The following is a 25,634-nucleotide window of genomic DNA, read 5'->3' on the forward strand; positions in this document are numbered from 1 at the left end:
GGACCACCACAGGAAAGGAAGACCCAGAGTTACCTCTGCTGCAGAGGATAAGTTCATTAAGTTAACAGCCTCAGAAATTGATGAGTCACAGAGTTCAAGTAACAGACACATCTCAACATCAACTGTTCAGAGGAGACTGTGTGAATCAGGCCTTCATGGTCAAATTGCTGCAAAGAAAGCACTACTAAAGGACACCAATAAGAAGAGACTTGCGTAGGTCAAGAAACACGAGCAATTGTTACGGTGCGTGAATGAGGACCCAAAAGCGAATTAACGTAAACAGAGCTTCTTTAATAACAAAACAAACGTAGGCTCAGATGGACCGGCAGATTCCGACAGGACAGGACAAGGTTGCAGCAAACATGACGATAGTCTGGTTCAGGCATGAATAACACAAACAAGAATCCGACAAAGACAGGAGCAAAAACAGAGAGAGATATAGAGGACTAATCAGAGGGAAAAAGGGAACAGGTGGGAAAAGGGGTGACGAGGTAGTTAGGAGGAGACAAGGAACAGCTGGGGGAAAGAGGGGAGAAAAGGTAACCTAATAACGACCAGCAGAGGGAGACAGGGTGAAGGGAAAGGACAGAAACAAGACACAACATGACAATACATGACAGTACCCCCCCACTCACCGAGCGCCTCCTGGCGCACTCGAGGAGGAAACCTGGCGGCAACGGAGGAAATCCTCGATCAGCGCACGGTCCAGCACGTCCCGAGAGGGAACCCAACTCCTCTCCTCGGGACCGTACCCCTCCCAATCTACTAGGTACTGATGACCACGGCCCCGAGGACGCATGTCCAAAATCCTACGGACCCTGTAGATGGGTGCGCCCTCGACAAGGATGGGGGGGGGGGGGGAAGACGAGCGGGGGCGCGAAGAACGGGCTTGATACAGGAGACATGGAAGACCGGGTGGACGCGACGAAGATATTGCGGAAGAAGAAGTCGAACTGCGACAGGATTAATGATCTGAGAAATACGGAACGGACCAATGAACCGCGGGGTCAACTTGCGAGAAGCGGTCTTAAGGGGAAGGTTCTGAGTGGAGAGCCAAACTCTCTGACCGCGACAATATCTAGGACTCTTAGTTCTACGCTTATTAGCAGCTCTCACAGTCTGCGCCCTATAACGGCAAAGTGCAGACCTGACCCTCTTCCAGGTGCGCTCGCAACGTTGGACAAAAGCCTGAGCGGAGGGGACGCTGGACTCGGCGAACTGAGATGAGAACAGCGGAGGCTGGTACCCGAGGCTACTCTGAAAAGGAGATAGCCCGGTCGCAGACGAAGGAAGCGAGTTGTGGGCGTATTCTGCCCAGGGGAGCTGTTCTGACCAAGACGCAGGGTTGCGAAAAGAAAGACTGCGTAAGATGCGACCAATAGTCTGATTGGCCCGTTCTGCTTGACCGTTAGACTGGGGGTGAAAGCCGGAAGAGAGACTGACGTAAGCCCCAATCAAACGGCAAAACTCCCTCCAAAATTGAGACGTGAATTGCGGACCTCTGTCCGAAACGACGTCTGACGGAAGGCCATGAATTCTGAAAACATTCTCGATGATGATTTGTGCCGTCTCTTTAGCAGAAGGAAGCTTAGCAAGGGGAATAAAATGAGCCACCTTAGAGAACCTGTCGACAACCGTAAGAATAACAGTCTTCCCCGCTGACGAAGGCAGTCCGGTGACAAAATCTAAGGCGATGTGAGACCACGGTCGAGAGGGAATGGGAAGCGGCCTGAGACGGCCGGCAGGAGGGGAGTTACCGGACTTAGTCTGCGCGCAGACCGAACAAGCAGCCACGAAGCGACGCGTGTCATGCTCCCGGGTGGGCCACCAAAAACGCTGGCGAATGGAAGCAAGCGTACCCCGAACGCCAGGGTGGCCGGCTAACTTGGCAGAGTGAGCCCACTGAAGAACGGCCAGACGAGTAGGAACGGGAACGAAAAGAAGGTTCCTAGGACAAGCGCGCGGCGACGGAGTTTGAGTGAGTGCTTGCTTTACCTGCCTCTCAATTCCCCAGACAGTCAACCCGACAACACGCCCCTCAGGGAGAATCCCCTCGGGGTCAGTGGAGGCTACTGAAGAGACGAGATAAAGCATCAGGCTTGGTGTTCTTAGAGCCTGGACGATAAGAAATCACGAACTCGAAACGAGCGAAAAACAGCGGCCAGCGCGCCTGACGCGCATTAAGTCGTTTGGCAGAACGGATGTACTCAAGGTTCCTATGGTCAGTCCAAACGACAAAAGGAACGGTCGCCCCCTCCAACCACTGTCGCCATTCGCCTAGGGCTAAGCGGATGGCGAGCAGTTCGCGGTTTCCCACATCATAGTTACGTTCCGACGGCGACAGGCGATGAGAAAAATACGCACAAGGGTGGACCTTGTCGTCAGAGAGGGAGCGCTGAGAAAGAATGGCTCCCACGCCCACCTCTGACGCGTCAACCTCGACAACGAACTGTCTAGTGACGTCAGGTGTAACAAGGATAGGTGCGGATGTAAAACGATTCTTGAGGAGATCAAAAGCTCCCTGGGCGGAAACGGACCACTTAAAGCACATCTTGACAGAAGTAAGGGCTGTGAGAGGAGCTGCCACCTGACCGAAATTACGGATGAAACGACGATAGAAGTTCGCGAAGCCGAGAAAGCGCTGCAGCTCGACGCGTGACTTAGGGACGGGCCAATCAATGACAGCTTGGACCTTAGTGGGATCCATCTTAATGCCTTCAGCGGAAATAACAGAACCGAGAAAAGTGACGGAGGAGGCATGAAAAGAGCACTTCTCAGCCTTCACAAAAAGACAATTCTCTAAAAGGCGCTGGAGGACACGTCGAACGTGCTGAACGTGAATCTGGAGTGACGGTGAAAAAATCAGGATATCGTCAAGGTAAACGAAAACAAAGATGTTCAGCATGTCTCTCAGGACATCATTGACTAATGCCTGAAAGACAGCTGGAGCGTTAGCGAGGCCGAAAGGAAGAACCCGGTATTCAAAGTGCCCTAACGGAGTGTTAAACGCCGTCTTCCACTCGTCCCCCTCCCTGATGCGCACGAGATGGTAAGCGTTACGAAGGTCCAACTTAGTGAAAAACCTGGCTCCCTGCAGGATCTCGAAGGCTGAAGACATAAGAGGAAGCGGATAACGATTCTTCACTGTTATGTCATTCAGCCCTCGATAATCTATGCAGGGGCGCAGGGACCCGTCCTTCTTCTTAACAAAAAAAACCCCGCTCCGGCGGGAGAGGAGGAGGGGACTATGGTACCGGCGGCAAGAGCTACAGACAAATAATCTTCGAGAGCCTTACGTTCGGGAGCCGACAGAGAGTATAGTCTACCCCGGGGGGGAGTGGTTCCCGGAAGGAGATCAATACTACAATCATACGACCGGTGTGGAGGAAGAGAGGTGGCCCTGGACCGACTGAACACCGTGCGCAGATCGTGATATTCCTCCGGCACCCCTGTCAAATCACCAGGCTCCTCCTGTGAAGAAGAGACAGAGGAAACAGGAGGGATAGCAGACATTAAACATTTCACATGACAAGAGACGTTCCAGGAGAGGATAGAATTACTAGACCAATTAATGGAAGGATTATGACAAACTAGCCAGGGATGGCCCAAAACAACAGGTGTAAAAGGTGAACGAAAAATTAAAAAAGAAATGGTTTCTCTATGATTACCAGAAACAGTGAGGGTTAAAGGTAGCGTCTCACGCTGAATCCTGGGGAGAGGACTACCATCCAGGGCGAACAAGGCCGTGGACTCCCTTAACTGTCTGAGAGGAATGTCATTTTCCCGAGCCCAGGTCTCGTCCATAAAACAGCCCTCCGCCCCAGAGTCTATTAAGGCACTGCAGGAAGCTGACGAACCGGTCCAGCGTAGATGGACCGACAAGGTAGTGCAGGATCTTGAAGGAGAGACAGGAGTAGTAGCGCTCACCAGTAGCCCTCCGCTTACTGATGAGCTCTGGCTTTTACTGGACATGAAGTGACAAAATGACCAGCAGAACCGCAATAGAGACAGAGGCGGTTGGTGATTCTCCGTTCCCTCTCCTTAGTCGAGATGCGGATACCTCCCAGCTGCATAGGCTCAGCACCCGAGCCGGCAGAGGAAGATGGTAGTGATGCGGAGAGGGGGGCAACGGAGAACGCGAGCTCCTTTCCACGAGCTCGGTGACGGAGATCAACCCGTCGCTCAATGCGAATAGCGAGTTCAATCAAGGAATCCACGCTGGAAGGAACCTCCCGGGAGAGAATCTCATCCTTTACCTCTGCGCGGAGACCCTCCAGAAAACGAGCGAGCAAAGCCGGCTCGTTCCAGCCACTGGAGGCAGCAAGAGTGCGAAACTCAATAGAGTAGTCTGTTATGGATCGATTACCTTGACATAGGGAAGACAGGACCCTGGAAGCCTCCTCCCCAAAAACAGATCGATCAAAAACCCGTATCATCTCCTCCTTAAAGTCCTGATACTGGTTAGTACACTCAGCCCTTGCCTCCCAGATTGCCGTGCCCCACTCACGAGCCCGTCCAGTAAGGAGAGATATGACGTAGGCGACACGAGCAGTGCTCCTGGAGTAAGTGTTGGGCTGGAGAGAAAACACAATATCACACTGGGTGAGGAACGAGCGGCATTCAGTGGGCTCCCCAGAGTAACACGGCGGGTTATTGATTCTGGGCTCCGGAGATTCGAAAGCCCTGGAAGTGGCCGGTGGATCGAGGCGGAGATGGTGAACCTGTTCTGTGAGGTTGGAGACTTGGGTGGCCAGGGTCTCAACGGCATGTCGAGCAGCAGACAATTCCTGCTCGTGTCTGCCTAGCATCGCTCCCTGGATCTCGACGGCTGAGTGGAGAGGATCCGAAGTCGCTGGGTCCATTCTTGGTCGGATTCTTCTGTTACGGTGCGTGAATGAGGACCCAAAAGCGAATTAACGTAAACAGAGCTTCTTTAATAACAAAACAAACGTAGGCTCAGATGGACCGGCAGATTCCGACAGGACAGGACAAGGTTGCAGCAAACATGACGATAGTCTGGTTCAGGCATGAATAACACAAACAAGAATCCGACAAAGACAGGAGCAAAAACAGAGAGAGATATAGAGGACTAATCAGAGGGAAAAAGGGAACAGGTGGGAAAAGGGGTGACGAGGTAGTTAGGAGGAGACAAGGAACAGCTGGGGGAAAGAGGGGGAGAAAAGGTAACCTAATAACGACCAGCAGAGGGAGACAGGGTGAAGGGAAAGGACAGAAACAAGACACAACATGACAATACATGACAGCAATAGACATTAGACTGGTGGAAATCTGTCCTTTGGTCTGGAGTCCAAATATGAGATTTTTGGTTCCAACCGCCGTGTCTTTGTGAGACGTGGTGTGAGTGAACGGATGATCTCTACATGTATATATCCCATTGCAAAGCATGGAGGAGATGTTATGGTGTGGGGTGCTTTGCTGGTGACACTGTCTGTGATTTATTTAGAATTCAAGGCACACTTAACCAGCATGGCTACTGCAGCGATGCACCTTTCCATCTGGTTTGGGCTTAGTGGGACCATCATTTGTTTTTCAACAGGAAAATGACCCAACACACCTCCAGGTTGTGTAAGGGCTATTTTACTAAGAAGGAGAGTGATCGAGTGCTGCATCAGATGACCTGGCCTCCACAATCACCCGACCTCACCCAAATGAGATGGTTTGGGATGAGATGGAATGCAGAGGGATAAGCAGCTAACAATTGCTCAGCATATGTGGGAACTCTTTCAAGATCGGAAAAGCATTCCAGGTGAAGCTGGTTGAGAGAATGCCAAGAGTGTGCAAAGCTGTCATCAAGGCAAAGGGTGTCTACTTTGAAGAATCTCAAATCTAAAATATATTTTGTTTAACACTTTTTTGGTTACTACATGATTCCATATGTGTAATTTCATAGTTTTGATGTCTTCACTATTATTCTACAATGTAGAATATAGTAAAAAATAAAGAAAAACCTTTGAATGAGTAGGTGTTCCAAAACTTTTGACCGGTAGTGTATCCATCAGACTACTCAACAGTCTGTTTGGTAGGCTGAGGCAGAAATGTATGTATTTATTTATTTATTTATTTATTTCACCTTTATTTAACCAGGTAGGCAAGTTGAGAACAAGTTCTCATTTACAATTGCGACCTGGCCAAGATAAAGCAAAGCAGTTCGACACATACAACAACACAGAGTTACACATGGAGTAAAACAAACATACAGTCAATAATACAGTAGAAACAAGTCTATATACGATGTGAGCAAATGAGGTGAGATAAGGGAGGTAAAGGCAAAAAAAGGCCATGGTGGCAAAGTAAATGCAATATAGCAAGTAAAACACTGGAATGGTAGATTTGCAATGGAAAAATGTGCAAAGTAGAAATAAAACATAATGGGAAAAAATGAGAATGAGAAATCATTTGTGGATCTGTTAAAAGCAAAGCATCATACAACCAAGCATTATTGAAAAGTCTCAAATTATGTAGATGGTATAGATATTAAGTGAAAAATATTTTCAGTCACTATTCAGTGCGTGGAGAGTGTGGTGACTAACCAACAGGGCTAAAAGCGTAGCTTTGCCCCGGCCTTGTGTTCACACCTACTCGTCTAATCCTGCTCCAGGTCTCTGGTCTTTGGATTTTCATGCTAATGCCATAATGCCCAAAAAGCCTTGTAGACACAGTATGCAGGTGTTGAGTTAGTAAAAGGAAGAATGTGTGAGTTTGTGAGCATATGCATATGTGCATGAATATAGGTGTGTGAGTTTATTCCCATGCCAGAAGCTTGTCTGTTGGCAGGAAAACCAACATAAGATTTAGAATGTCTATTTCTAAAAAGTAGGACATCCTACCATAAATGCCAAGATCAAAATAAAAATAATTTGCATGATCAACTGGTTTGTTGGTTTACTTTGTTGGCAGCAACATCACATGATAATATTCACCCATGCATATTTTTTCAATCACTCCAAGAGGCAGGCTTTTGACAGCAAGTCCATCAAAGGACTCATAAAGTCACTACACATGCATGCACTGCATGCCACACAACACCAATGGCCTGTGAAAAAACTGTCTTGAATTGTGAAACCATACTGTTTGGGTAAGACGCAAGGTAAAACAATTTAAAGTACGCTTTACTTATGACCAGATTCATGAGGTAGTCACCTGGAATGCATTTCAATTACAGGTGTGTCTTAATAAAAGTTATTTTGTGGAATTTCTTTCCTTCTGAATGAGTTTGAGCCAATCAGTTGTGTTGTGACAATGTAGGGGTGGTATACAGAAGATAGCCTATTTGGCAAAAGACCCAAGTCCATATTATGGCAAGAACAGCTAAAATAAGCAGAGAGAAACGACAGTCCATCATTACTTTAAAAGATGAAGGTCAGTCAATGAGGAAAATGTCAAGAATTTTGAAAGTTTCTTCATGTGCAGTCTCAAAAACCATCAGGTGCTATGATGAAACTGTCTCTCATGAGGACCGCCACAGGAAAGGAAGACCCAGAGTTACCTCTGCTGCAGAGGATAATCACACAGTCTGATTTATTTAGAATTCAAGGCACACTTAACCAGCATGGCTACCACGGCATTCTGCAGCAATACGCCATCTCAACTGGTTTGCACTTAGTGGGACATTTTCAACAGGACAATGACCGAACACACCAGAGGTCGACCAATGATGATTTTTCAAAGCTGATACCGATTATTGGAGGACCAAAAAAAGACGATAACGATTGATCGGCCGATTTATATACACACACACACATATATATATATACTGTATATATATATATATATATATATATATATATATATATATATATATATATATATATATACTGTATATACATATATATATATATATATATATATATACTGTATATATATATATATATATATATATATATATATATATATATATATATTGTATATATATATATATATATATTGTATATATATATATATATATATATATACTGTATATATATATATATATACAGTATATATATATATATATATATATACAGTATATATATATATATATATATACAGTATATATATATATATATATACAGTATATATATATATATATATATATATATACAGTATATATATATATATATATATATATATATATATATACTGTATATATATATATATATATATACTGTATATATATATATATATATATATATATATATATATATATATATTTGAAATAATGACAATTACAACAATACTGAATGAACAATGAACACTTATTTTAACTTAATACATAAATAATATCTATTTAGTCTCAAATAAATAATGAAGCATGCTCAATTTGGTTTAAATAATGCAAAAACACAGTGTTGGAGAAGAAAGTAAAAGTGCAATATGTGCCATGTAAAAAAGCAAACGTTTAAGTTCCTTGCTCAGAACATATGAAAGATGGTGATTCAAAATTCCCAGTTCTTCAATATTCCCAGTAAATACATATTAGGTGAAGTTATTATAGGAATTATGACACAACGACTATTTCTCTCTATACCATTTGTATTTCATATACCTTTGACTATTGGATGTTCTAATAGGCACTTTAGTATTGCCAGCCTAATCTCAGGAGTTGATAGGCTTGAAATCATAAACAGGGCTGTGATCAAGCATTGCTAAGAGCTGCTAGCAAACACAGTAAAGTTTGAATGAATGCTTACGAGCCTGCTGCTGCCTACCACCGCTCAGTCAGAATGCTCTATCAAATCATAAACTTAATTATGATATAATAAACACGGTAGCGTCCCACCTGTCAAAAGCCAGTGAAACTGCAGGGCACCAAATTCAAAACAACAGATTTCCCATAATTAAAATTCCTCAAGCATACATGTATTTTACACAATTTTAAAGATACACTTGTTGTAAATCCAGCCACAGTGTCCGATTTCAAAAAGTCTTTATGTCGAAAGCAAACCAAACGATTATGTTAGGTCAGAGCCAAGTCACAGAAAAACACAGGCCATTTTTCCAGCCAAAGATAGGAGTCGCAAAAAGCAGAAATATAGATAAAATTAATCACTAACCTTTGATGATCTTCAACAGATGACACTTATAGGACTTCATGTTACACAATACATGTATGTTTTGTTCAGTAAAGTTCATATTTATATCCAAAAATCTCAGTTTACATTGGTGCGTTATGTTCAGTAGTTCCAAAACATCTGGTGATTTTGCAGAGAGCCACATCAATTTACAGAAATACTCATAATAAACATTGATAAACGATACAAGTATTATTCCCATAATTAAGGATATACCTCTCCTTAACATCTTATGGCTGGGGGGCAGTATTGAGTAGCTTGGATGAATAAGGTGCCCAAAGTAAACGGCCTGCTCCTCAGTCTCAGTTGCTATTATATGCATATTATTAGATTTGGATAGAAAACACTCTGAAGTTTCTAAAACTGTTTGAATGATGTCTGTGAGTATAACATAACTCATATGGCAGGCAAAAACATGAGGAGAAATCAAAACAGGAAGTGAGAAATCTGAGGTTGGTATGTATTCAACACAGTTCCCATTGAAATCCCCTTGAGATATTAATGAAGTCTCACCCATCCTCTGGTCATCTGAGGAGACCGAACAAGGTACGTTATAAATTACAGCTTCCCCCTGATTATCGTATTAACCCCTCGTTCCATGTGTCTCTCCTCAGGTCTGTGGTGGCTGGTCCGCTCCAGCAGTCTGAGGTGCGGGAGGTTCCTCCGCCCCCTCTGGACATTGAGGGGACCTTGGCGTATACTGTGCGAGCAATCATGGACTCAAGGTGTCGGGCGAGGGGCCTTCAGTACCTCGTGGAGTGGGAGGGGTACGGTCCGGAGGAGAGATTCTGGGTGTCGGACATACTGGACCCTTCCTTACTGCAGGAATTTCTCCGTCTCCACCCAGATTGCCCTGCGCCTCGTCCCCGAGGCCGGTGTTCAAGCTTTTGAGTTGTACTGTAGGTTAAATGATTTGAATTCCATGATTTTCTTTCTTTCTTTCTGTGGGCTCAATGTGCACATTGCACAGTTTCTTTTGAGATAAATCAGATCAATCCCAAACTGTGCAGGTTCCAAAAGGGTAATATTCTACATAGTTCACACAGAAAACATGGTAATTAACTACAATGACTATAGTCCATTGCGCGCCTACTTGTCCGGTCAGTATGTTTCTTTTACATCTGCTAAGTTAGGTTAGTGTGGGGCAGACAGAGAGGGAGAGAAGACAGAAGAATGTGCGATCAAGAGGGATAGAGAGCAATTGCTTCGCAAGGCATCTCTACCTGAAAATACATGATCTAAGTGATTGATAGTTCGTATTCAGCAGACATAAACGTATGCCTTAATTATATTGAAGAACTACTGAAATAGTGATTTTGTCTGACTGCATAGGTAGCAGCTCTATGGAGATGACTTGGAATGAAATAAAATCTTCAAATAAAGAAAATGTCATATCCACAACAACTGAAATATTTTATTAAAGTAATGTGAATAATTTATGGTTAATAAGTGATAAGCAGTAACGGAGAGTCACTGTCACACCCTGACCATAGTTTGCTTTGTATGTTTGTATGTTTTGGTTGGTCAGGGTGTGAGCTGGGTGGGCGTTCTATGTTACATGTCTAGTTTGTGTAGTTCTATGTTTGGCCTGATATGGTTCTCAATCAGAGGCAGGTGTTTGTCATTGTCTCTGATTGGGAACCATATTTAGGTAGCCTGTTTGGTGTTGGGTTTTGGTGGGTGATTGTCCTTAGTGTCCTGATGTCCTTGTCCTGTGTTAGTTTACACAAGTATAGGCTGTTTCGGTTTTCGTTACGTTTATTGTTTTTGGTAGTGTTTGTGTTTAGTGTGTTTCTTCATTAAACATGGATCGCAATAGACACGCCGCATTTTGGTCTGACTCTCTTTCACTTAAAGAAAACCGTGACAGAATCACCCACCACAACAGGACCAAGCGGCGTGGTGACAGGCAACAGCAGCGAAAGGAGGAATGGACATGTGCGGTCGTTATGGACAGCAGGAGCATGGACTATACTACTTGGGAGGAGATAGACAGGTGGGCGGTCGACCCAGGGAGAGTGCCGGAGCCCGCCTGGGATTCGCTGGAGCAGTGCGAGGAAGGTTATCGTAGAATGGAGTTGGCGAAGCAAGCACGGCGGCGCGCAAGGAAGCCCGGGAGTCAGCCCAAAAAAATTATTGGGGGGAGCTAACAGGGAGTATGGGTACGCCAGGTAGGAGACCTGGGCAAACTCCCTGTGCTTACCGGGGGGCTAGAGAGACCGGGCAGGCACCGTGTTATGCTGTGGTGCGCACGGTGTCTCCAGTGCGGGTGCATAGCCCGGTGCGGTACATTCCAGCTCCGCGTATCGGCCGGGCTAGAGTGAGCGTCGAGCCAAGTGCCATGAAGCCGGCTCTACGAATCTGGTCCCCAGTGCGTCTCCTTGGGCCGGCTTACATGGCACCAGCCTTGCGCACGGTGTTTCCGGTTCGCCTGCATAGCCCAGTGCGGGCTATTCCACCTCGCCGCACTGGCAGGGCGACCGGGACCATTCAACCGGGTAAGGTTGGGCAGGCTCGGTGCTCAAGAGCTCCAGTGCGCCTGCACGGTCCGGTCTTTCCAGTACCACCTCCACACCCCAGCCCTCTGGTAGCAGCTCCCCGCACCAGGCTTCCTGTGCGTGTCCTCGGCCCAGTACCACCAGTGCCAGCACCACGCATCAGGCCTACAGTGCGCCTCGCCTGTCCAGCGCTGCCAGAGCCTTCCTCCTCTCCAGCGCTGTCGGAGTCTCCCACCTATCTAGCGCTGTCGGAGTCTCCCACCTATCTAGCGCTGTTAGAGCCTTCCTCCTCTACAGCGCTGCCGGAGTCTCCCGCCTGTTCAGAACTGCCAGTCTGCATAGAGCTGCCAGTCTGCATAGAGCTGCCAGTCTGCATAGAGCTGCCAGTCTGCATAGAGCTGCCAGTCTGCAAGGAGCTGCCAGTTTGCATGGAGCTGCCAGTCTGCATGGAGCTGCCAGTCTGCAAGGAGCCGCCAGAGCTGCCAGTCTGCAAGGAGCCGCCAGAGCTGCCAGTCTGCAAGGAGCCGCCAGAGCTGCCAGTCTGCAAGGAGCCGCCAGAGCTGCCAGTCTGCAAGGAGCCGCCAGAGCTGCCAGTCTGCAAGGAGCCGCCAGAGCTGCCAGTCTGCAAGGAGCCGCCAGGGCCGCCAGTCTGCAAGGAGCCGCCAGGGCCGCCAGTCTGCATGGAGCAGCCAGGGCCGCCAGTCAGCATGGAGCAGCCAGGGCCGCCAGTCAGCATGGAGCAGCCAGGGCCGCCAGTCAGCATGGAGCAGCCAGGGCCACCAGTCAGCATGGAGCAGCCAGGGCCGCCAGTCAGCATGGAGCAGCCAGGGCCGCCAGTCAGCATGGAGCAGCCAGGGCCGCCAGTCAGCATGGAGCAGCCAGGGCCGCCAGTCAGCATGGAGCAGCCAGAGCTGCCAGTCAACATGGAGCAGCCAGAACTGCCAGTCAGCCAGACTCTTCCAGATCTGCCAGTCAGCCAGACTCTTCCAGATCTGCCAGTCAGCCAGACTCTTCCAGATCTGCCAGTCAGCCGGACTCTTCCAGATCTGCCAGTCAACCAGACTCTTCCAGATCTGCCAGTCAGCCAGACTCTTCCAGATCTGCCAGTCAGCCAGACTCTTCCAGATCTGCCAGTCAGCCAGACTCTTCCAGATCTGCCAGTCAGCCAGACTCTTCCAGATCTGCCAGTCAGCCAGACTCTTCCAGATCTGCCAGTCAACCAGACTCTTCCAGATCTGCCAGTCAGCCAGACTCTTCCAGATCTGCCAGTCAGCCAGACTCTTCCAGATCTGCCAGTCAACCAGACTCTTCCAGATCTGCCAGTCAGCCAGACTCTTCCAGATCTGCCAGTCAACCAGACTCTTCCAGATCTGCCAGTCAGCCAGGGGCCGCCAGTCAGCCAGGGGCCGCCGCCCCTCTGTCCCGAGCAGCCGCCCCTGTCCAGAGCTGCCGCCCCTCTGTCCCGAGCTGCCGCCCCTCTGTCCCGAGCTGCCGCCCCTCTGTCCCGAGCTGCCGCCCCTCTGTCCATTGAGAAGAGTTGCCATGGTGAGGAGGCCACGGAAGCGGACAAGGTGGGGGACTAGGACTACGGTGAAGTGGGGGCCACGTCCAGCACCAGAGCCGCCACCGCGGACAGATGCCCACCCAGACCTTCCCCTATAGGTTCAGGTTGTGCGGCCGGAGTCCGCACCTTGGGGGGGGGTACTGTCACACCCTGACCATAGTTTGCTTTGTATGTTTCTATGTTTTGGTTGGTCAGGGTGTGAGCTGGGTGGGCATTCTATGTTACATGTCTAGTTTGTGTAGTTCTATGTTTGGCCTGATATGGTTCTCAATCAGAGGCAGGTGTTCGTCATTGTCTCTGATTGGGAACCATATTTAGGTAGCCTGTTTGGTGTTGTGTTTTGGTGGGTGATTGTCCTTAGTGTCCTGATGTCCTTGTTCTGTGTTAGTTTACACAAGTATAGGCTGTTTCGGTTTTCGTTACGTTTATTGTTTTTGGTAGTGTTTGTGTTTAGTGTGTTTCTTCATTAAACATGGATCGCAATTGACACGCCGCATTTTGGTCTGACTCTCTTTCACTTAAAGAAAACCGTGACAGTCAGTACCATCATGGGACTCATTAATAGTTTTATTGATACAGCATTCAACCCACATTATGCATTTAATGTTTAAAACAATAAAAATAAAAAAATCAAGAAAATCCTGGAATGAATATGTGTGTCCAAACTTTTGACTGGTACTGTATATCTGTAAAGAGAAATTACCTTCATGTGTGTATGCGATGAAACGTATAAATATACTGTATTCCTAAAGGGATACCAAGAGAAGACAGAAGAAACCAGACCGGACACGTCGAGTGTCGCAAATTAAGTTTAGAAATCCATGTTATTCAATTATTGCTCGCGCGCGCCAACAAGCGTCTGCGACACCAAGGGCTAAAATAGAACTCATTCCTATTTCTGACGCAGATCCCGCTGAAAGTCCTGCCTCTCTCATCTCCTCATTGGTTTATAGAAGCAGGTACCCACGTGCCATCTCCTCATTGGTGCCATCTCCTCATTGGTTATACCCACCTGGGTGACTGAAAGACGAACTGTTTTGCCGGTAGTTGTGGTAATACAATGAAAGTTTAGATACGATCACCATATAAGTTAAACAATGAAAAGGCCTGGAAGGAGGAGAGGTGACTAGAAATGATTCGGTTGGCCGTTTTATGTATGGATTAATTGTCGGAGTAGAGCATTTCAGGTAAAATAACAACTCAATGTTTATATCCCAGGACAAATTAGCTAGCAACAGCAAGCCAGCTAAATAGGACAAATTAACATTAGCTAGCAAGTGCAAGCTAACTAGCTAAATTGCCATACATGTTTAATGATTTTCGACCTGTCCCCAAATTAATGTCATTGGTTCAGAGTTTGTTTTGATTTTTTTGTTTTGATTTTAACCTGTGTGTCATGTCCGCGTTTGGTGTGGGGAGGGCAAAATAAATGTATGCACGATAGCGCACGATGGCGCACGCGCGCAGCCGGTTTGGGTTCCGTGTCAGACCTAGCCTATGCGAGTGCTCTGTAAATAGTACAATGATGTGTCTCTAGGTCCCAGAGTTATGCCGTATCTATACAACACTAAAACCAGTTGTTTCCTGTTTGTATGATATCCTTTACTTTGTCTCTTTCTTGTCATTGGACCAATAACTCAACACGTAAGGCTATTCTTACTGTATCTCCAAAAGGAATGATGGATTGTGAGTATAACGGGGTACCAACCACAAAGATAACTCACTACTTCCACGTCAGCTCGCGTTATCTGCAGATGAAAAAGTTATTAGGTCCACATGAATAATAACATTCTACACATTTAACCATATCATATGACTTTTTCATTTCATTTAACGTTCTCCGTTGAATCTCTGCATTGATTTCACAGCCACAGCAGGTCTACTGAGATTCTCTATGGATTTTCCAGCTGCCCTCGCAAATGGTCCACTGTGATTATTATCTGGAACGTAGAGCCAGAGGAAGGTATGGAAAATGGTCATCACGCCTCAAATCCCTATATTGTGCTCCTGTTTCGGTGAGCTGTGTTACCTCATGGCAACAATGATCGCAGACATGGTTTCATCGAGCCCAGTGGACACATATTGCTCCGTTTTTGGCTTCTCTCGAAACGTGGGCATGAGTTTTAGGGGTAGTGTTTCCTGCTGAAAAATCTTTACAGGGTAGGAATTAGGGTAAAATAGCAATGAATGGAGGGTTGGAACAAGTGCAAGACATGAATTTAATGCCTGAGTGGGAGTTATTACAACTGCACATTTGACAGATCCCGCTGTCTATCGGCCCCATGCTGAATCTGCTTACTGAGAGATGATTATGCAAATGAATGTGCTTACTCTGTCGAATAGAATGTTTATCATACGAGTTATTAAAATAAAAATTGTAATAACCCCTCATTGATGTTCCTCCATATAATGTTGCTAGGGGTTAAATCTTTGCTAAGCTTGTGCTATTGATTAGGGCTCTACGCAGATTGATGAGGGAGCTCCATATGAGGTTGTCTGGAGAAGTCTGAGAATTCTAAAGGAGATGATTACCTCGGCCTCAACCCACAACAATGACTCCATTTCTGATAATGACAGTTTTCCTACATGGAAAAAAAAAACTCAAACCTGGAAACCTCTCCCTAGCCTTAAATACTTAAAAAGCAAAACTGCCATAAAGTCTATCACCTGCCACCCCTACATAATCTGAAAACCCATGTGTGCTTACCAGGGCCATGTCTGTGCAGAAAAGTACCCCCTCTGGCCCAGGCAGTCCTGAGTAATTGGACTACAGCCGATTAACTGCAAAGAAGAAGTGCTGTTACCCTTCTGTTGTGATGACCTGTCACGTTCGTCGTATGAATCGGACCAAGGTGCAGCGTGGTATGTGTACATTCTTTATTATTATAAGAACAAACACTCAACAAAATAACAAACCGAACCGTGCCGCTAATATGAATAGTGCAGACAGGCAACTAAACATAGAACAAGAACCCACAAACACCAAAGGGAAATGGCTACCTAAATATGATCCCCAATCAGAGACAATGATAAACAGCTGCCTCTGATTGGGAACCATATCAGGCCACCATAAACATACAAATGCCTAGACCCATTAAAACCCTAGACATAAAAAAAAAACCTAGACAATACAAAAACTAGCGTATCCACCCTAGTCACACCCTGACCTAACCAAAATATAAAGAAAACAGAGATATCTCAGGTCAGGGTGTGACATGACCCCTGCCTTTGAGATTTGTTATCTATTAACTCTCCATTTTAGCACTTTATTTATATTAGCATTCCAGGTGATCAAAATGGCCCCTACTTCTTTAACCGTTTCCAGCACAACACGCCTCTGTGGCCACATCTAACACCGTGTAATTTCAGCCCAGAGCTAGGTTTATACCCTTGTTGTTACAGTACATTTCACCAATCTGACTGTCTGAACTGTAGCTACTCTAGAGCCCTTTGAGGGTCTGAGGTTATACAATTGATTTACGCTGTATCTGAATTAATCTGGGAACAACAAAAGATTAGCTCCTGCTCTCTGAATGCAGTCAAGTCACAGCCATGGGCCAAATCAGTTCATTATCTCTGTTAATTCCCTCAGCACTAGGCTAATGCAATAAGATGCCAACAAATACCTCCCGTATCACTCTTCATACAGGTTTTTTAATAACGTTCTCTTTTTTATGACTTTTAAATGTCATGTCCTCAAATTAGCCATCTGAATGTATAATTGTAACACTTTTTTTCAGGCATTTGATTCATAAAAATCTACAATTATTGCATGCACCTTATGGGGTAGTTATTATGTGTGGCTCATATGTAAATATTGTGCAAAAGGTAGAGTCGTTGCAATAGACCTATAGACTAGAGTACTGATCCCACGACAAGGCAAAGACCCACAGTACCTCTGCTCTACTGTACCATGTCACGTTGGTGCTCAACCGCCCTGTCCAATAACTAAAGACAAGCATGATCTGTTAGAGGACACCAGGTCCTCCCCAGCTCACACTAATCAGATAAAACATGTCTGCTCGCTGGAAATCACGTCAGGGTGCTCTGTCTATATCAGAGAGTGAGACAGATAGGTCCGGCTGGGCAGGAGTAGAGAAGGTCCTTTGTCTGTTTTGTGCTGCTACCATGTTGTGTTGCTGCCATGTTGTGTTGCTATCATGTGGTGTTATGTTGTATTGCTACCATGCTGTGTTGTCATGTGTTACTGCAATGCTATGTTGTTGTCTTAGGTCTCTCTTTATGTAGTGTTGTGTTGTCTCTCTTGTCCTGATGTGTGTTTTGTCCTATATTTTTATTTAATGTATTTATATTTTTAATCCCAGCTCCCAACCCCACAGGAGGCATTTTGCCTTTTGGTAGGCCTCATTGTAAATAAGTATTTGTTCTTAACTGACTTGCCTAGTTAAATAAAGGTTACATTTTAAAAATGTAAAAATAAAAGTCTGTGCGTCTGCCTATTGTCGCGGAGCAAAGCAGAACAGAACAGCCCACCGTGGCTATCCAGCCAGCAAGAGCAAGGGCAGGGGGAGAAAAACGATAAACCATGCTGGGCCCATTACTACCGACGGAGGCTGAAATCGGTCAGATCTGCTGCAGCTTACATGAAGGCTGGGGAGCCCAGTCCCCACTAAGGAGTGAGCCGTCAAGCTGCTGATATCACAACCACTGAAGAGAAAGAGGGGACCGAGAAAGAGAGGGAGGGAGAGAGAAAATCAGAGATATAGAGAAACTAAAAGCAGATGTAACCTGGGTCCAGAGGAGCTGATAGATGGGATGTGCAGCGCAGCAGAAGCAACCGTTCAGGTGGAAAAGGCTTCCCTTTGTGATGCAGATGACAACGCAATCAGCCCCTCTTTGTCTCCGCCGATGGGCTCTGCTCCCGGGGACATTGAGAGCCAGACACTAATCCGCTGGGTTTGAGTTCTGTGGGCCTGTTCAGAGAGGCAGTGGCACAGTACCTGGGCTTGTATGGAGGGAGGCTGTGAGACCAGGTCTGACCTCTCTCAGGGTATCCTGGCTTGATGCTGGCTGCATTTACACTCTGAGCTCAATTCAAGTTCTAGAAGACTTATGCTTTCAAATATTCTAAAAGATGCAGGCAACAATGAGGGTGCTCATCAGCTTGAGTTTTTAATCTAGCATGTGACATGCTGAAGGTTGCAATTTGTCAATCAAGATTTGTGATTGAGATATTTACGTTATGTATTACACTATCCTGAATCTAGGTTAATGAACAATTGGTATAACAAGGTTCTACCTGTAAACGTACATATTAGGTTGCTTTTGCAGTTTAAATTGAATCTAGAACTCTTTACAGACAGTTCAAAATGTTTATGTTTTTTCCGATCAGCAAAAATAACAAGATATAGCCCACGGGGATGACGTAATGGCCAGAAACTGTGCTAATGAAATTATACAGTTACTCTCATTGAATAAACTACTCACCCCTGTGTAACTTCATTAGATAAACTAATTAATGTTGAGCAGTATGAAGCTTGGATGATTTCACATTACCATGTGGAATATAATGATATTATCTCAGAAATTATGCAATCAATCTGACTCATGTTCAATACAAGCCCTAACAGTGTCATTAATGTTTGGTTGAAAAAACTCTAACAGGGGCATTAGTCATAGTAGCTAGTTTCACTCACTTTCAGACCAAACGGGCTAAAACAATTATAGCCCTGTGGTTAAACAACACACCTATACTTTAACAACTGCTAGAAAAACAAAACCCAAGACCCATAACATAAGTGATCCTGAGTGAAGAACACATTTTTTATGTAACACACAGGTTCTCAATTGTCCCCATTCCACAGTAGTTGTAGTGTTAACAAAACTTCTTGGTGTTGAAATTTGAGTCTACATTTAGAACTATTCCATTGAGAAACGTATAGTATTTTCCGAACAGAGCTTATTTTATACACAGTTGACCATCCCGAGGCCTGCTATAAAAAAAAAAGTATATTGGGAATAGACTGGGTGCCTTTTCAAAATAAATTTGTCCATCTAAACATGGTTTTGTGTTAACTTAAGGAATATCAAATTATTACTAGACTGAAATGAATAACTAGTGTAATTGAAAGTGGTTTTAAATGGTATGTTACCAAAGGGGGCAGACTCTTACCGACTGGCTCTTAATGAACAAATGTTGTAGTGAACATGGTTGGAGATTGAGGCACTGATACAAGCCCGTAACAAAAGATGGCAGCTCAAAATGCAGCCACAATGATGTCATGCCATGCAGAGAGAACACATTTTTGTAAAACTAGCATCCCCTCTTGCCATCGGCCAAAATCTCTGAGCCCTCGGATACCCTTGCATTAAACTAATCCTCAAGGTAGCCCATGGATGTCCCCGAAATGTGACACCCACTCTCAAATGAAACAACTGGTACCAGCACTAATTTAAATTCTGCATGCAAAGTGACAATGGCTGGGCCATGGGCAGCATGGATTAGGTCTTGAATAGAGGCGGATTCTTTGTGAAAGCCTACTGTGGTGGTTGGCGTGCATACAAGCTCCCTGCATCTGCTCATTGGGTAGACTGAGAAAACACAGGATTGTGTATGGTCACTCATTTTACCTTGATTTAATCCCGTTTCAGAGCCCCCTGTCACTGCCTTTTGTTACTATTCCAAAAACGACAATGCTTCCATGTTAGGCGAACACTTCTAGTCCCCACACAAGTACAGTTGAAATGGGCCTATTGAATTTACATTTGAAAGAAAGTTTACACATATTTGCGAAACTCAAAATACAAATTTTCATGACGCTTTTCAAATGACACACAACACGATAGTATTAAATACTGAAAGCTCTTTGTTTTCTCTCAGGTTTCCGCTGTAGCCTATAGGAGGAGGCAACCGCATTATGGCCAACAAACCTCCGCCACTGCCTTTCTTACCTATACACTCTAAGATATCGCTCTTCACTTGATGCTAATAAAAAGCCACTCCCTTCCTTAAATATTTAATCTGGATCCCATGTTATTTTACAGCATCTCATCCATGGAGTCATCTCTACTAATGTGAGTTATCTAAATATGCAAATTATTGAGGCACGAGTTATACTGTATACTGTTTACATTTTGTGTGATTTTTGAATTTCGATAAAAATCATGATTTCACATTGCCTTAAATGGCTTCACCCTGCCTCAACGTGGATGCCATGTGTCCTAGTTTGTCTACCTCTGGTGATGGTCATGACCAGATCACAATGTGGCTTTTGCACATATACATATAGCCAGAAACATGCTATCTCACTGAATGTAGCATAATACAGTAAAGGGATGTGTTTCAGAAGGTAGTTGGGTTCTTGTACCACTGACTGCAGAGGTGAAATTCGTAGTAAACGATAGTTGTTGTTAGCAAGTGTACTCTGGCTGTATTTCCAAGAATACCTAGTAAATGACGTTCTGTGTGCTAATCCCACGGAAGGTTAATGGTTTTGTTATCGTTACAGTAGCTGCCTTAGGTTACTCCTAAGGGTATTCAAAAGCAAGGCGTTTTTCCTGTTAAATGTCTGTTACATTTATCATAAATCCACAAACAAGCTAGTCAATAAACCGTGTTCAAACTTTGGTTACCTTATTTTACAGTCCATTACTTACCCAGTATTTACCCAGTCCAGAGATAGCAGAAGGGTAATAAGATACGGAATCAGATATGGAGAACCAAAGGTCTAGTACCGCCATAAGCGTTGTGTTTACTAATTAAATCAATGATTGACTTAATTTTATAATACTCTCCCTTAAATGGCATTAAGAGTGAATGGGCTTGCAACTACTTCCATGGTAATACTTTTTGGCAGCTCTGGTAAGATTTGTTGCTGCGGATGATGATGATGTTCTCCATAGATACGCCTGGCATGAGGTAGGTAATGCACCTGCAGCTGATGCAAAGGTAAACAAAATTAGAGGATATATAGACAGGCATGCCTGGCTCAGATGGGACAACAGGAATTGTCTTACTGAGCACCTTGATTCCATTCATCAAAGCTCACCTGCTAAAATTGACCATAGGTCTACCAAGAAGATTTCATATCAACAGGGGCTTGCATACAATCCACAGTGTTTTAGCCCAACAACATCCCTTCCTTGGTTTGAAAGATAACTAGCTACATCACTCTCAAAATGTGATCACTCTGAAATCCATATACAGAGCTATGGATGTTAGAGCTGTAGCTAAAAGAATAGCATCTGTCATTAAGACAAAGTTCACATGCTATGTCCAAAAAACATTCAAAAATATACAATATGAAACAATGTATGTTGTCCAAGTACATTAAAAGATATGTAGGGCTAAATAATTATCCTAAGATAAAAAAAGTATTGCTATTTGTATTCTCTTCAATTGCTAAGCTATACAGTTACGTACATAATTATAAGCTAGCTTTCAAAATTATACATCAAAACACACAACAACAACAAAAATTATATCACGATGCAATTACCAACATTAGCCTTGATCTAAGATATATGCCAGAAGGACTATGGGAATATTTTGACGTGTTTCTATATAAAACCCGACAGAAGAACCTTTGCCAAAGCAACCATGTTCTGATGCCATGACATCAGAGCCGTCAATACGATTTAGTTTGATGTTCCTCGCTGTGGTGTGTTGTTTTTTGGATTAAGGCTACAGTGACCTCTTTTTCAACAACAAAAAATTCATACATAGCCTACTCCTGCGACTTCATTGGATGATCGGCTAGGGTGATACGAAGGGTAAGATGGGGGGCTGTGACGGGTTGGGGAAGAGACCAACCAGTCATGTTACTGAAATAGAATAAATATAATAATAGTGTTGCTGGCTAATGTTGCTTGAGAAAAAATGGGTTTGGAAATCAATACTTTTATCGTCAGTCAAGTTCAATAGTAAGTAATTACTTCTCAATTACGTAAACAAAAACATGAAAAGGGTAACACTATTAGCTTAATTGCCTCTCCAGAAACAAAACAGCCTTTTCTTCCATGCAGCCATTATTGTCTGAAAGGGTAAATATATTATTTGTTTTACATTGAAAATGACCAAGTAATACATTTCTTCTGAAAGAGAATAGCCAAATAAATGTCTTCATCAAGAACACTTGATAAAATAGGCCTATTAAATGACAGCATATTATGTGTATTAGCCTGCCAGACATAGCCATATTGCACAATACAAAACATTTCCATCGATAGCTTCCCACTGACTAAAAGTAAAATAAATGCCTGTTTTTCATGGCTGTCAGTGTCTCTTCATATATTTTGCAGTCTCATACGTTATCTAGCCACGTTTGCATTCCAGAAAGAGAAAATAGCATGCCACTCTATTCAACGCAATTGGTAGAAAGACATTGGTCTGTTATTATTTGTCATCCTTTTTTTTTATGCAAATAAAATAAAAACTTGATTCATTCAGCAATGTAAAAGCAGCTACTGTCGTCTGGGGTTCCATCTCACTCATGACCTTAGGGCCGAACACTGCTGCACTAAGAGAGAACAACTTCATTCTATCACTAACCTTCTAAAGGTGAACAGCCATAAGCTTTTCCCATTCAAGCTTTATTCTTCATTTAAAGTGAAAATGTAAATTAACAACTTTCATGAGCTAACGCGAACCGGAAGACGTAGCTATTCGAAAAGTCTGGCCTTAGCTGATTTATCTCAAGTAGAATGTTGAAAACAATCCTCTCTGTATTATGATTTGCTTATTTAGTAAACAAAATAACAATAATTTAACTCCAGTAATTTGAATAATAATAAGAAGAAGAAGAATTAATGGTAACAATATAGTAAATATACCAGATCAAGCCAGGTTTAAATATATATATATATTATTTATTCGCTAGGACACAAAGCCATTGTTTATAAAATTCAAATATTTGTATAAATGGCATATAAGTGTGGTTCCTTGAACCTGGGTCTTGCAAACAGTTTTTCTCTAATAGGTTAAATTGTTATGTTTAACTAATAAGGAAAGAAAAATATTTTTCAAATGCACAGCAGGGTCGACTACAAATGACAGTAAACGTTCAAAGATATACATATAGATTGGTATTTTAGGACACAAGAAAAAGCACCATCTCTACTATTTGCATTGAAAGAATGAAATAAACAATCAAAGCATTACAAAATGATTATGTATAGACGTTCAATATCAAAAGCCGTAAGCTCAGACACAAAGGCCTAAACACTACCATATATTTTATTTTGTCAGAGGAACACATGACATTGGATGTGTGTAGGCCTACCTACTGTATACGTATAATGTCAACTGGAAAATACAAATTCCAGGCATATTTAGGCCTGCCTATGTAACAATTCAGGAAACATAACTTTCCAATATCCCAGTTAAATGATATGCTGCTTGAAATTGGGAAACATTATTTTCAAGACACTTCAATACCGAAGTGACTTTTTCATATCAGGTTAGGAGAACTTACGCAGCAGGTTAGTATAATTAATGTAGCAGGTTAGGAGACTGAGGTTAAGGTTAGTTAAAGAGTTAGGGTTAGCAACATTTTTCTCCTAACCGGCTATGACAATCACTTTATATTGAAGTGGCGTGAAAAGAGTGTGTCCAGTTTGAACATTTCTTACGTTTTATTTGTCAATTCAAAAGGCCTATCAAGGTATGAGGAGCACAGCACATTGTTTCTCTCCAAAGGTTGGGCCTACTATCTATACAATAGACTACACGAACATGAAAATGCCTACCATGTGAATATGACGCTAATGCTAAGTACAATAGGATTGGTAAACAGTACATGTTGCATATTTATGCTTACTGGGAATGTATTTAATACATCCTGGTTGGAATCCTGCGCCCGACACGGCATCTCAGTGCTTGAGGCATCGCCACAGAATCCCTGGTTCGATTCCAGGCTGTGTTACAACCAGCTGTGATTAGGAATCCCATAGGGCGGCGCACAATTGTCCCCAGCGTCGTCCGGGAATTGGCCTATGTAGGCAGTCAGTGTAAATACGAATTTGTTCTTAGCTGTTCTTAACTGGCTTTCCCGGTAAAATAAAAAAGAGTGTGATATATTTTAAAGAGATGCACGAGTCCTTCAGAGGCCGTGCATATCTTTAAAATAAATAACAAGACGCATGTTCTGTGACAAATCACATTAGCTGAAGGCACATTATCAACAACCTACGGAGGCATTTTCTTACATTGTATTTGGTGGTGGTTAAATATTGGTAGGCTACCCTAGCGCTATGCTCTCATGAAGTACCTGTTCTATTGTGCCACTGAACACGCTGCTCATCATCATTCGCGAGCGAAATCTGTGTGCTCCGGCCAGTGCACAGCACAATTAGAATATGCCAACAAATGTATTAAACTATACAACAGGGACGTCATTAATCAAATACATAACTGTCCCTACTGCACCCAATCATCTTCAGAAAATGTATAGCCTACTGACTGTTCACGCTGCTCTTTTACAAATTGCAGACAAGGGGAAAACGCCATGCTGCATCATAAAGTAACCCGTGTACTTTCTTGTTCACGGTTGAACTGTTTGAAATAATATAAAAGTATAGCGGTGTTTTGACTTCACATGTATTAAATGGCACAGTAAAAAGCATACGGGTATGTCCTTCATGACAAGCAATACGTTTGGACATTTCCACACCTGAGAGGATGCGGGCATGATCGGTGCAACCCTCATATAGCTATTGTTAATTATTTCCGTACAAAATTCAAAGAAGCGCCTTTGCCACAATGTACAGTCGCCCCCGGAACGTTCTCGTTAAAATCAATTCAACCACTCAACGTGATGTGATCAGCAACTCTTTCGCCCCGTCGGCAAGACGTTATTCAAAGAGCTTTAAACATTATCTTACCTTCTACAGCTATTACAGTGGGTATTATCCATAACATCCATAGAATATCCATTATTGGTTTCTTTGGACGAAAGTGTAAAAAGCCCAGACATTCAAATAAAATAAATCATGAAAGCCATTGACAGCAAATGCTGACTGACACGAAAGGACATTCACCTTCAACAGAGTGAACCAGATGCCATAGAAAATAACTCAAATCTTAACCAAGTTTGGACGAAACCAAAACAGAGGGGTGCCGTGTAAAACATAACATTTTCCATGCATCGGAAACTGCTCCAGGTTTCAAATGTATGATATGTGTATATTAGATATATCTATGATCCAACCCTAAAATATAACATACATAAGCTAAGCCTTTTGGTTATGCTTGTAGTTGTGGTAAATGGCATGCTCTCCACCTGTCAAAAGAAGTTCCACTATATCCCTACTGTCAATCATGACGATACAATCGCTAACTGCCTCATCTGTCTGATAATAAAGGATTTTAGAATCACGTGGAAGGATGACCAATGATGTTTGATTCTTACGCAAATAGTCAAGCAAAATGTTTTCTGCCTACGACTTTTATGTGTATTTTGTTGTCAGTGATGTATTTTATACTACAAGCTTGACACTTGACAAGGAGCATGGATTATATAATTCAATAAAGAGTAAGTTATT

At 43.6% G+C, this 25,634-nt stretch overlaps 1 protein-coding gene across 6 annotated transcripts in view; it reads right to left on the reverse strand.

The window, feature by feature from the left end:
• Positions 1-25,154, reverse strand: part of LOC110494446 (ephrin type-B receptor 2) — a 163,007-nt gene extending 137,853 nt beyond the window's left edge. For 3 of the 6 annotated variants that reach the window (XM_021569484.2, XM_036950497.1, XM_036950496.1), the window contains exon 1: positions 24,975-25,154. In XM_021569484.2, the coding sequence (XP_021425159.1) occupies positions 24,975-25,026 (52 nt within the window). In that variant the 5' untranslated portion in view covers positions 25,027-25,154. The remainder of the gene's footprint in view (positions 1-24,974) is intronic. The other 3 variants (XM_021569486.2, XM_021569487.2, XM_036950498.1) reach the window with 1 other exon arrangement.
• Positions 25,155-25,634: the final 480 nt, after the last annotated feature.

Source organism: Oncorhynchus mykiss, chromosome 17 (genome assembly GCF_013265735.2).
Source record: "Oncorhynchus mykiss isolate Arlee chromosome 17, USDA_OmykA_1.1, whole genome shotgun sequence".
In the NCBI taxonomy this organism is placed as follows: Eukaryota; Metazoa; Chordata; class Actinopteri; order Salmoniformes; family Salmonidae; genus Oncorhynchus; species Oncorhynchus mykiss.